Source organism: Carcharodon carcharias, chromosome 32 (assembly GCF_017639515.1).
Source record: "Carcharodon carcharias isolate sCarCar2 chromosome 32, sCarCar2.pri, whole genome shotgun sequence".
In the NCBI taxonomy this organism is placed as follows: domain Eukaryota; kingdom Metazoa; phylum Chordata; class Chondrichthyes; order Lamniformes; family Lamnidae; genus Carcharodon; species Carcharodon carcharias.
This window is the reverse complement of record NC_054498.1, coordinates 24,124,363-24,138,443: the sequence shown is the minus strand read 5'-3', so window position 1 is coordinate 24,138,443 and position 14,081 is coordinate 24,124,363. Positions and strand designations below refer to the sequence as shown.

General features: G+C 57.2%; 1 protein-coding gene across 6 annotated transcripts in view; it reads left to right on the top strand.

Annotated features, from left to right (window-relative positions):
- si:dkey-24l11.2 (uncharacterized protein LOC100034462 homolog) overlaps window positions 1–14,081 on the top strand; it is a 240,859-nt gene that overhangs the window by 202,859 nt on the left and 23,919 nt on the right. For all 6 annotated transcript variants that reach the window (XM_041178397.1, XM_041178394.1, XM_041178396.1 and 3 more), the window contains exon 7: window positions 12,530–12,758. In XM_041178397.1, coding sequence (XP_041034331.1) covers window positions 12,530–12,758 — 229 coding nt within the window. The remainder of the gene's footprint in view (window positions 1–12,529; window positions 12,759–14,081) is intronic.

The window sequence follows — 14,081 nt, the reverse complement described above, 5'->3', positions numbered from 1 at the left end:
CGCTCCCAATCTCGCCAACACCTCCCCGATCTCACTCCCACAGACTTGCCAACACCTCCCCGATCACACTCCAACAGTCTCGCCAACACCTCCCCAATCTCACTCCCATAGTCTCGCCAACACCTACCCGACCCCACTCCGACTCGCCAACACCTCCCCGACCTCACTCCCACAGTCTCGCCAACTCCTCCCCGACCTCACTCCGACTCGCCAACACTGCCTGACCTCACTCCCACAGCCTCGCCAACACCTCCCCGAACTCACTCCCACAGTCTCACCAACACCACCCTGACCTCACTCCCACAGTCTCGCCAACACCTCCCCGACATCAATCCCCCAATCTCGACAACATCTCCCCGACCTCACTCCCACAGTCTCGCCAACATCTCTCCGACATCACTCCCACGACCTCGCCAACACCTCCCCAACCTCACTCCCACAGTCTTGACAAAACCTCCCCGACCTCACTCCCAGACTCGCCAACACCTCCCCGACCTCACTCCCACAGTTTCGCCAGCACCTCCCGACCTCACTCCCACAGTCTCGCCAACACCTCCCCGACATCACTCCCTGACTCGCTAGCACCTCCCCGACATCACTCCCAGACCCGACAACACCTCCCCGACCTCACTCCTAGACCCGACAACACCTTCCCGACCTCACTCCCAGACCCGACAACACCTCCCCGACCTCACTCCCACAGTCTCGCCAACATCTCCCCGACCTCACTCCCGGACTCGCCAACACCTCCCCGACCCCACTCCCACAGACGCGCCAAGATCTCACCGATCTTACTCCCACAGTCTCGCCAACTCCTCCCTGACCTCAGTCCCACAGACTCGCCAACACCTCCCCGACATCGCTCCCAGTCTTGCCAACGCCTCCCTGACCTCACTCCCTCACCAACAGCTCCCCGTCCTCACTCAGACTCGCCACACCTCCCCGATCTCACTCCCACAGACTCGCCAACAGCTCCCCGACCTCACTCAGACTCGCCAACACCTCCCCGACATCGCTCCCAATCTCGCCAACTCCTCCCCGATCTCACTCCCACAGACTCGCCAACACCTCCCCGACCTCACTCCAACTGTCTCGCCAACACCTCCCCGATCTCACTCCCATAGTCTCGCCAACACCTACCCGACCTCACTCCGACTCGCCAACACCTCCCCGACCTCACTCCCACAGTCGCGCCAACTCCTCCCCGACCTCACTCCGACTCGCCAACACCGCCTGACCTCACTCCCACAGCCTCGCCAACACCTCCCCGAACTCACTCCCACAGTCTCACCAACACCACCCTGACCTCACTCCCACAGTCTCGCCAACACCTCCCCGACATCAATTCCCCCAGTCTCGACAACATCTCCCCGACCTCACTCCCACAGTCTCGCCAACATCTCTCCGACATCACTCCCACGACCTCGCCAACACCTCCCCAACCTCACTCCCACAGTCTTGACAACACCTCCCCGACCTCACTCCCACAGACGCGCCAAGATCTCACCGACCTCACTCCCACAGTCTCGCCAACTCCTCCCCAACCTCACTCCCACAGTCTTGACAAAACCTCCACGACCTCACTCCCAGACTCGCCAACACCTCCCCGACCTCACTCCCACAGTCTCGCCAACTCCTCCCCAACCCCACTCCCACAGACGCGCCAAAACCTCCCCGACCTCACTCCTACAGTCTCGCCAACACCTCCCCGATCTCACTCCCAGACTCGCCAACACCTCCCCAACATCACTCCCACAGCCTTGACAACACCTCCCCGACCTCACTCCCACACTCACCAACACTTCCCTGAACTCACTCCCAGACACCAACACCTCCCCGACCTCACTCCCACACTCACCAACACTTCCCTGAACTCACTCCCAGACTCACCAACACCTCCCCGACCTCAATCCCACACTCACCAACACTTCCCTGAACTCACTCCCACAGACTCGCCAACACCTCCCCGACATCATTCCCACAGTCTCACCAACACCTGCCCCACCTCACTCCCACAGTCTTGCCAACTCCTCCCCAACCTCAGTCCCACAGACTCGCCAACACCTCCCCAACATACCTCCCAGACTCGACAACACCTCACCGACCTCACTCCCACACTCACCAACACCTCCCCGACCTCACTCCCACAGCCTCGCCAACATCTCCCCGACCTCACTCCCGCAGCCTCGCCAACACCTCCCCAACATCACTCCCAGACTGGACAACACCTCACCGACCTCACTCCCACACTCACCAACAGCTCCCCGACCTCACTCCCAGACTCGCCAACATCTCCCCGACCTCACTCCCACAGACTCACCAACATCTCCCCGACCTCACTCCCACAGACTCGCCAACACCTCCCCGACCTCACTCACATACTCACCAACACCTCCCTGACCTCACTGCCAGACTTGCCAACACCTCCCTGACCTCACTCTCACAGCCTCGCCAACACCTCCCCGACCTCACTCCCACAGCCTCGCCAACACCTTCCCGATATCACTCCCAGACTTGCCAACACCTCCCTGACCTCACGCTCAGTCTCGCCAACACCTCCCCGACATCACTCCTGCAGCCTCACCAACACCTCCCCGACATCACTCCCAGACTCGCCAACACCTCCCCGATCTCACTCCCAGACTCGCCAACCCCTCCCCGACATCACTCCCATTTTCGACAACACCTCACCGACCTCACTCCCAGACTCGCCAACACCTCCCCTAGCTCAGTCCCACAGACCCGCCAACACCTCCCCGACATCACTCCCATCGTCTCGCCAACACCTCCCTGACCTCACGCTCACGGTCTCGCCAACACCTCCCTGACCTCACGCTCACGGTCTCGCCAACACCTCCCTGACCTCACTCCCACAGTCTCACCAACACCTCCCCGACATCACTCCCAGACTCGACAACACCTCCCCGAGCTCACTCCCACAGACCAGCCAACACCTCCCCGACCTCACTCCCACAGTCACACCAACACCTCCCCGACCTCACTCCCCCAGTCTCACCAACACCTCCCCGACATCACTCCCAGACTCGACAACACCTCCCCGACATCACTCCCTGACTCGACAACACCTCCCCGACCTCACTCCCACAGTCTCGCCAACACCTCCCCGACCTCACTCCCACAATCTCGCCAACACCTCCCCGACCTCACTCCCACAGTCTCGCCAACACCTCCCCGACCTCACTCCTACAGCCTCACCAACACCTCCCCGACATCACTCCCAGACTTGACAACACCTCACCGACCTCACTCCCAGACTCGCCAACACCTCCCTGACATTACTCCCAGACTCGACAACACCTCCCCAACATCACTCCCAGACTCGACAACACCTCCCCGACCTCACTCCCACAGTCTCGCCAACACCTCCCCGACCTCACTCCCACAGTCTCGCCAACACCTCCCCGACCTCACTCCCACAGTCTCGCCAACACCTCCCCGACCTCACTCCCACAGCCTCACCAACACCTCCCCGACATCACTCCCAGACTCGACAATACCTCACCGACCTCACTCCCAGACTCGCCAACACCTCCCCGATATCGCTCCCAGTCTCACCAACACCTCCCCGATCTCACTCCCACAGACTCACCAACACCTCCCCGACCTCCCATCGCACCCTCGCCAACACCTCCCCGACCTCCCTCCCAGACCCATCAACACCTCCCCGCCCTCACTCCCATAGACTCACCAACACGTCCCCGACCTCACTCCCAGACTCACCAACACTTCCCCGACATCACTCCCAGACTCACCAACTCCTCCCCGACATCACTCCCAGACGCGCCAACACCTCCCCGACCTCATTCCCAGACTCGCCAACACCTCCCCGATCTCACTCCCATAGTCTTGCCAACACCTCCCTGATCTCACTCCCATAGTCTCGCCAACACGTCCCCGACCTCACTCCGACAGCCTCACCAACACCTCCCTGACATCACTCCCGCAGCCTCACCGACCTCATTCCCAGACTCGCCAACACCTCCCCGATAACACTCCCAGACTCGCCAACACCTTCCCGACATCACTCCCAGACTTGCCAACACCTCCCTGACCTCACTCTCACAGCCTCGCCAACACCTTCCCGACCTCAATCCCACAGCCTCGCCAACACCTTCCCGATATCACTCCCAGACTCGCCAACATCTCCCCGACCTCACACCCAAACTCACCAACACTTCCCTGAACTCACTCCCAGACTCACCAACACCTCCCCGACCTCACTCCCACACTCACCAACACTTCCCTGAACTCACTCCCACAGACTCGCCAACACCTCCCCAACATCACTCCCACAGTCTCGCCAACTCCTCCCTGACCTCAGTCCCACAGACTCGCCAACACCTCCCCAACATTACTCCCACAGCTTCGCCAACTCCTCACCGACCTCACTCCCACACACCAATACCTCCCCGACCTCACTCCCACGCTCACCAAAACCTCCCCGACCTCACTCCCACACTCACCAACACCTCCCCGACCTCACTCCCACAGTCTCGCCAACACCTCCCCGACATCACTCCCACAGCCTCGCCAACACCTCCCCGCCCTCACTCCCAGACTCGACAACACCTCCCGAACTCACTCCCACAGTCTCGCCAACTCCTCCCCGACCTCACTCCCAGACTCGCCAAGACCTCCCAACCTCACTCCCAGACTCGCCAACACCTCCTCAACACCACTCCCACACTCTCGGCAACACCTCCCCGACCTCACTCCCAGATTCGCCAACACCTCCCCGACATCACTCCCACAGCCTCGCCAACACCTCCCCGACCTCACTCCCACACTCACCAACACTTCCCTGAACTCACTCCCAGACTCACCAACACCTCCCCGACCTCACTTCCACACTCACCAACACTTCCCTGAACTCACTCCCACAGACTCGCCAACACCTCCCCGACATCACTCCCACAGTCTCACCAACACCTGCCCGACCTCACTCTCACAGTCTGGCCAACTCCTCCCCGACCTCAGTCCCACAGACTCGCCAACACCTCCCCAACATCACTCCCAGACTCGACAACACCTCACCGACCTCACTCCCATACTCACCAACACCTCCCCGACCTCACTCCCACTGACTCGCCAACACCTCCCCGACCTCACTCCCACAGACCCGCCAACACCTCCCCAACCTCACTCCCACAGTCTCGCCAGCACCTCCCGACCTCACTCCCACAGTCTCGCCAACACCTCCCCGACATCACTCCCTGACTCGCTAGCACCTCCCCGACATCACTCCCAGACCCGACAACACCTCCCCGACCTCACTCCTAGACCCGACAACACCTTCCCGACCTCACTCCCAGACCCGACAACACCTCCCCGACCTCACTCCCACAGTCTCGCCAACATCTCCCCGACCTCACTCCCGGACTCGCCAACACCTCCCCGACCCCACTCCCACAGACGCGCCAAGATCTCACCGATCTTACTCCCACAGTCTCGCCAACTCCTCCCTGACCTCAGTCCCACAGACTCGCCAACACCTCCCCGACATCGCTCCCAGTCTTGCCAACGCCTCCCTGACCTCACTCCCTCACCAACAGCTCCCCGTCCTCACTCAGACTCGCCACACCTCCCCGATCTCACTCCCACAGACTCGCCAACAGCTCCCCAACCTCACTCAGACTCGCCAACACCTCCCCGACATCGCTCCCAATCTCGCCAACTCCTCCCCGATCTCACTCCCACAGACTTGCCAACACCTCCCCGACCTCACTCCAACTGTCTCGCCAACACCTCCCCGATCTCACTCCCATAGTCTCGCCAACACCTACCCTACCTCACTCCGACTCGCCAACACCTCCCCGACCTCACTCCCACAGTCGCGCCAACTCCTCCCCGACCTCACTCCGACTCGCCAACACCGCCTGACCTCACTCCCACAGCCTCGCCAACACCTCCCCGAACTCACTCCCACAGTCTCACCAACACCACCCTGACCTCACTCCCACAGTCTCGCCAACACCTCCCCGACATCAATTCCCCCAGTCTCGACAACATCTCCCCGACCTCACTCCCACAGTCTCGCCAACATCTCTCCGACATCACTCCCACGACCTCGCCAACACCTCCCCAACCTCACTCCCACAGTCTTGACAACACCTCCCCGACCTCACTCCCACAGACGCGCCAAGATCTCACCGACCTCACTCCCACAGTCTCGCCAACTCCTCCCCAACCTCACTCCCACAGTCTTGACAAAACCTCCACGACCTCACTCCCAGACTCGCCAACACCTCCCCGACCTCACTCCCACAGTCTCGCCAACTCCTCCCCAACCCCACTCCCACAGACGCGCCAAAACCTCCCCGACCTCACTCCTACAGTCTCGCCAACACCTCCCCGATCTCACTCCCAGACTCGCCAACACCTCCCCAACATCACTCCCACAGCCTTGACAACACCTCCCCGACCTCACTCCCACACTCACCAACACTTCCCTGAACTCACTCCCAGACACCAACACCTCCCCGACCTCACTCCCACACTCACCAACACTTCCCTGAACTCACTCCCAGACTCACCAACACCTCCCCGACCTCAATCCCACACTCACCAACGCTTCCCTGAACTCACTCCCACAGACTCGCCAACACCTCCCCGACATCATTCCCACAGTCTCACCAACACCTGCCCCACCTCACTCCCACAGTCTTGCCAACTCCTCCCCAACCTCAGTCCCACAGACTCGCCAACACCTCCCCAACATACCTCCCAGACTCGACAACACCTCACCGACCTCACTCCCACACTCACCAACACCTCCCCGACCTCACTCCCACAGCCTCGCCAACATCTCCCCGACCTCACTCCCGCAGCCTCGCCAACACCTCCCCAACATCACTCCCAGACTTGACAACACCTCACCGACCTCACTCCCACACTCACCAACAGCTCCCCGACCTCACTCCCAGACTCGCCAACACCTCCCCGACCTCACTCCCACAGACTCACCAACATCTCCCCGACCTCACTCCCACAGCCTCGCCAACACCTTCCCGATATCACTCCCAGACTTGCCAACACCTCCCTGACCTCACGCTCAGTCTCGCCAACACCTCCCCGACATCACTCCTGCAGCCTCACCAACACCTCCCCGACATCACTCCCAGACTCGCCAACACCTCCCCGATCTCACTCCCAGACTCGACAACCTCTCCCCGACATCACTCCCAGACTCGACAACACCTCACCGACCTCACTCCCAGACTCGCCAACACCTCCCCTAACTCTGTCCCACAGACCCGCCAACACCTCCCCGACATCACTCCCATCGTCTCGCCAACACCTCCCTGACCTCACGCTCACGGTCTCGCCAACACCTCCCTGACCTCACTCCCACAGTCTCACTAACACCTCCCCGACATCACTCCCAGACTCGACAACACATCCCCGAGCTCACTACCACAGACCCGCCAACACCTCCCCGACCTCACTCCCACAGTCACACCAACACCTCCCCGACCTCACTCCCCCAGTCTCACCAACACCTCCCCGACATCACTCGCAGACTCGACAACACCTCCCCGACATCACTCCCTGACTCGACAACACCTCCCCGACCTCACTCCCACAATCTCACCAACACCTCCCCGACCTCACTCCCACAGTCTCGCCAACACCTCCCCGACCTCACTCCCACAGCCTCACCAACACCTCCCCGACATCACTCCCAGACTTGACAACACCTCACCGACCTCACTCCCAGACTCGCCAACACCTCCCTGACATCACTCCCAGACTCGACAACACCTCCCCAACATCACTCCCAGACTCGACAACACCTCCCCGACCTCACTCCCACAGTCTCGCCAACACCTCCCCGACCTCACTCCCACAGTCTCGCCAACACCTCCCCGACCTCACTCCCACAGCCTCACCAACACCTCCCCGACATCACTCCCAGACTCGACAATACCTCACCGACCTCACTCCCAGACTTGCCAACACCTCCCCGATATCGCTCCCAGTCTCACCAACACCTCCCCGATCTCACTCCCACAGACTCGCCAACAGCTCCCCGACCTCACTGAGACTCGCCAACACCTCCCCGACATCACTCCCACAGACTCACCAACACCTCCCCGACCTCCCATCGCACCCTCGCCAACACCTCCCCGACCTCCCTCCCAGACCCATCAACACCTCCCCGCCCTCACTCCCATAGACTCACCAACACGTCCCCGACCTCACTCCCAAACTCACCAACACTTCCCCGACATCACTCCCAGTCTCACCAACTCCTCCCCGACATCACTCCCAGATGCGCCAACACCTCCCCGACCTCATTCCCAGACTCGCCAACACCTCCCTGATCTCACTCCCATAGTCTCGCCAACACGTCCCCGACCTCACTCCAACAGCCTCACCAACACCTCCCTGACATCACTCCCGCAGCCTCACCGACCTCACTCCCAGACTCGCCAACACCTTCCCGACATCACTCCCAGACTTGCCAACACCTCCCTGACCTCACTCTCACAGCCTCGCCAACACCTTCCCGACCTCAGTCCCACAGCCTCGCCAACACCTTCCCGATATCACTCCCAGACTCGCCAACATCTCCCCGACCTCACACCCAAACTCACCAACACTTCCCTGAACTCACTCCCAGACTCACCAACACCTCCCCGACCTCACTCCCACACTCACCAACACTTCCCTGAACTCACTCCCACAGACTCGCCAACACCTCCCCAACATCAGTCCCACAGTCTCGCCAACTCCTCCCTGACCTCAGTCCCACAGACTCGCCAACACCTCCCCAACATTACTCCCACAGCCTCGCCAACTCCTCACCGACCTCACTCCCACACACCAATACCTCCCCGACCTCACTCCCACACTCACCAAAACCTCCCCGACCTCACTCCCACACTCACCAACACCTCCCCGACCTCACTCCCACAGTCTCGCCAACACCTCCCCGACATCACTCCCACAGCCTCGCCAACACCTCCCCGCCCTCACTCCCAGACTCGACAACACCTCCCGAACTCACTCCCACAGTCTCGCCAACTCCTCCCCGACCTCACTCCCAGACTCGCCAAGACCTCCCAACCTCACTCCCAGACTCGCCAACACCTCCTCAACACCACTCCCACACTCTCGGCAACAACTCCCCGACCTCACTCCCAGATTCGCCAACACCTCCCCGACATCACTCCCACAGCCTCGCCAACACCTCCCCGACCTCACTCCCACACTCACCAACACTTCCCTGAACTCACTCCCAGACTCACCAACACCTCCCCGACCTCACTTCCACACTCACCAACACTTCCCTGAACTCACTCCCACAGACTCGCCAACACCTCCCCGACATCACTCCCACAGTCTCACCAACACCTGCCCGACCTCACTCTCACAGTCTGGCCAACTCCTCCCCGACCTCAGTCCCACAGACTCGCCAACACCTCCCCAACATCACTCCCAGACTCGACAACACCTCACCGACCTCACTCCCATACTCACCAACACCTCCCCGACCTCACTCCCACTGACTCGCCAACACCTCCCCGACCTCACTCCCACAGACCCGCCAACACCTCCCCAACCTCACTCCCACAGTCTCGCCAACACCTCCCGACCTCACTCCCACAGTCTCGCCAACACCTCCCCGACATCACTCCCTGACTCGCCAGCACCTCCCCGACATCACTCCCAGACCCGACAACACCTCCCCGACCTCACTCCCAGACCCGACAACACCTTCCCGACCTCACTCCCAGACCCGACACCACCTCCCCGACCTCACTCCCACAGTCTCGCCAACATCTCCCCGACCTCACTCCCGGACTCGCCAACACCTCCCCGACCCCACTCCCACAGACGCGCCAAGATCTCACCGATCTTACTCCCACAGTCTCGCCAACTCCTCCCTGACCTCAGTCCCACAGACTCGCCAACACCTCCCCGACATCGCTCCCAGTCTTGCCAACGCCTCCCTGACCTCACTCCCTCACCAACAGCTCCCCGTCCTCACTCAGACTCGCCAACACCTCCCCGATCTCACTCCCACAGACTCGCCAACAGCTCCCCGACCTCACTCAGACTCGCCAACACCTCCCCGACATCGCTCCCAATCTCGTCAACACCTCCCCGACCTCACTCCCAGATTCGCCAACACCTCCCCGACATCACTCCCACAGCCTCGCCAACACCTCCCCGACCTCACTCCCACACTCACCAACACTTCCCTGAACTCACTCCCAGACTCACCAACACCTCCCCGACCTCACTTCCACACTCACCAACACTTCCCTGAACTCACTCCCACAGACTCGCCAACACCTCCCCGACCTCACTCCCACATTCTCGCCAACACCACCCTGACCTCACTCCCACAGACTCGCCAACAACTCCCCGACCTCACTCCCACGGCCTCGCCGACACCTCCACGACCTCACTCCCACAGTCTCGCCAACTCCTCCCCAACCCCACTCCCAGACTCGCCAACACCTCCCCGACCTCACTCCCACGGCCTCGCCGACACCTCCACGACCTCACTCCCACGGCCTCGCCGACACCTCCACGACCTCACTCCCAGACTCGCCAACACCTCCCCGACCTCACTCCCAGACTCATCAACACCTCCCCGATCTCACTGCCACAGTCTCGCCAACACCTCCCCAAGCTCACTCCCAGACTCACCAACATCTCCCCGATCTCACTCCCACAGTCTCGCCAACACCTCCCCAACCCCACTCCCAGACTCGCCAACACCTCCACGACCTCACTGCCAGACTCGCCGACACCTCCACGACCTCACTCCCACGGCCTCGCTCACACCTCCACGACCTCACTCCCAGACTCGCCAATACCTCCACGACCTCACTCCCACAGCCTCGTTAACAACATCTCATGGCAAAGTGCCCCTTTCCTTTTTGCCCAGAATTAGTCATCCTGCTTGATGACCTTCCTAAAGTGGGTGGTGCCTAGAATTGGCCACACTACTCCATTTAAGGGGTAACCAGTGACTTAGAAAGGCCAAGCTTAACTTCCTTGCTTTTGTACTCATTTATGTTAATAAAACCACCTTCAAAAAATGTGGTCTTTTTGTGCATAACACGCTTGAAACAGTTTTATAAAAGGACTATAAGATATGCTTGCCATCCAACTCTGGAGCTCTAGGTATAAATCCGCTTCTTTGTAATGTATTATTGGGATGTGGGCTTTGAGTGAACTGGATCTGGAATCCCTTATAGGCCAGACCAGGTAGAGGTGGCTAGCTCCCTTTGACCCCTTTAGGGTTTTGAGTCAATCCAGCCATTTTTTGTAGACGAATTTAAATTCCTAACTTGCCATGGTGGGATTTGTACTTGCAATCTCTGGGTTACGAATCCAGGACCATGACCACTAGGCTACCTGAGCAGTCTCGTGTAGTTCTGACAGGATTCAGGTTGAGGAGAGTGCTGTGTCGAGTGTAGGCATTAGTTCTACTCTGACTTATTACTGCCAAATATCGAGCCCCTAGCCATGTGGCAAATTGCCTTTCTGCTTAATTTTTTTAAAATAGTAGTAGGTACCGTTGTTAGATATGTGATCTCAGACTTAAAAAACTCACATCGTGAGTTTGTCGGTAAAATGATAAGGCAAAAATCAAAAGTTTGCAAGTGTTTTTGGATTGAGGTGCATTTTTTTTATTTGGTTAGAGAGTGCTAGTAGATATTACACATGTGAGTACATTTAGCTGCGTGTGCACGCGCGCCTGTGTGTGTGGAGGTTTCTACTAAAATTATAGGTGCGGCTGAAACAGCGTCAGCAACCGTGATAGGCAGTACAGATCTGGACAAGAGTAAATGAAACCAATGTTTGTTGTGCCACTATCTAGTGCTTGAGACATTTTGTAGGGAAATATTTGAGGGGTATGTGGGACTTATGATGATTATTGGTAGGATTTGGGAAAGAGAACCACAGAATGAGGCCAATCTACACATTGTGTCTGTGCTAGCTCCCTGCTGGAGCAATTGAGACAAACCCGACTGCTCTCTCTCTTCCTGAGTCTCAATCACGTTTCCTTTTAAAGATGTAGTAGTCTCTGTCTTGACATTCTATGCTGCAGTAATGTTCCCCTTGATTACAGACTGACTCGGGAACTCAATTGAATTTTTATTTTGCAAAGACCAATTTGTTTCCATTTTGTATATGACCATTTTAAAAAAAAGAAGCCCTCTAGTATAACTGCAGGCATCTGAATTGTGCGTCTAATCTATTCTGCTCGTGTTGGGGGCAGTGTAGCATTTCTGTAGACTGTCAGTGGTGTCAGAGTAACCTAGACCCAAATAGTGCTATTGAGGAAAATGCAAGGCAACTTTGGTTACTAAAGGTTACCTTTAACGGTAACCCGTTAAATCTTGCAGCAGTGAGATTGCCTTGCACTGGATTCATTTCTCATTGACTTGCGTGTGTCTGTTGCTTCAAAATGTGAATGGCAGGAGTATAGAGCATACTAACGAGCAGTTTCCATGGGCTGACCGTCTCCACTTTATTCTCAAAGGTGCAAAGTAGCTTCAGACCTGACTGTGTCCCAACAGTGCCCTGCAGTTGTGAGCTGTGAGAAATGTAATACGGACATCAGTGTGACATTTGAACCCAGCATGCTTCACGAACACTCAGACATCATGGGATACCTGGACCTGTGTGGATGTGTCCCTGTCGAATTAGTGTTACAGGACAGTCAGTTCGTTGTGGGCTGTCTAAACTGTTCCAAGGAGGGAGCACTGCAGGTCAGTAGATAAAATGCAGGCCATCTTAAAGCAGCGTCTGACTTGTGCCAGGGATTTGTGTACCCATCTGCTTCTCCTGCACAGCTGCAAGAGTAGTGTTGTAGTGGTCACAAATGACCAGAGAACTTGAGGCTTCTGACACCTGGACCCATCTGGAAATGCAGAGAGTGCCAATTAACAGAAAAGACTTGTTCAGATTGTAACCTGAAAAGACTGATTCGCATGAAGGGTTGTATCCACTACGTCAGTCTGAATGTATTATTCAGATACTGACTGACCTGCTGCACATTTCCAATTTACTTATTTGATATTTCTGGCATTTGCTATTTCTTTCTGTCCCCAAGATTGTAGCACCACAGAAAAGTTACAGTGCAGAAAGAGGCCATTCAGCCCATCATGTCTGTGCTGGCCAAGAAGTGAGTAAAGAAACTAGCCGCTCATTTTAATCCCACTTTCCCGCACCTGCTCCGTAGCCTTGCAGGTTACAGCACTTCAGGAACAGATCCAGGTACCTTTAAATGAGTTGAGCATTTCAGCCAGTGAATTCCAGACCCCCACCACCCTCTGGGTGCAAAAAGTTTTTCCCATGTCCCCTCTAATCCTTCTACTAATCATCTTAAATCTGTGCCCCCTGGTAATTGACCCTAAGCTAGGAGAAACAAGTCTTTCTTGTTCTTGTCTACACTATCAAGGCCCCACACAATTTTGTGTACCTCAATTAGGCCACCTCTTAGCCTCCTCTGTTCTAAGGGAAACAACCCTAGACTATCCAATCTCTCCTCATAGCTGCAGTTTTCAAGCCCTGACAACATTCTTGTAAATCTCCTCTGCACTCTCTCCAGAGCAATTATGTCCTTCCTGTAACATGGTGACCAGAAAGGTGTACACAGTTCCAGCTGTGGCCTAACCAACGTTTTATACATATCTGCTTTTGAATTCAATACCTCGCCTGATAAAGGAAAGCATTCCATATGCTTCAAGGACCTGTGGACATGCACTCCAAGGCCTTTCACTTCCTCAACCCTCTCAATAACTTCCCATTTATTGAGTATTCCCTTGCTTTGTTTGCCCTCCCCAAATGTATTACCTCACACTTTTCTGGATTGATTTCCATTTGCCTCTTATCCGCCCACTCAACTGAACCATTGATATCATTCTGGAGTCGACAGTTATCCTCTTCACTATCAACTGCATGGTCAATTTTTGTGACATCTGCAAGTTTCCCGATCATGCCTCCCACATTTAAGTCTAAATCATTAATATGTACAACAAACAGCAAGTGCCCAACATTGAACCCTGTGGAACACCACTGGAAACTGTTTT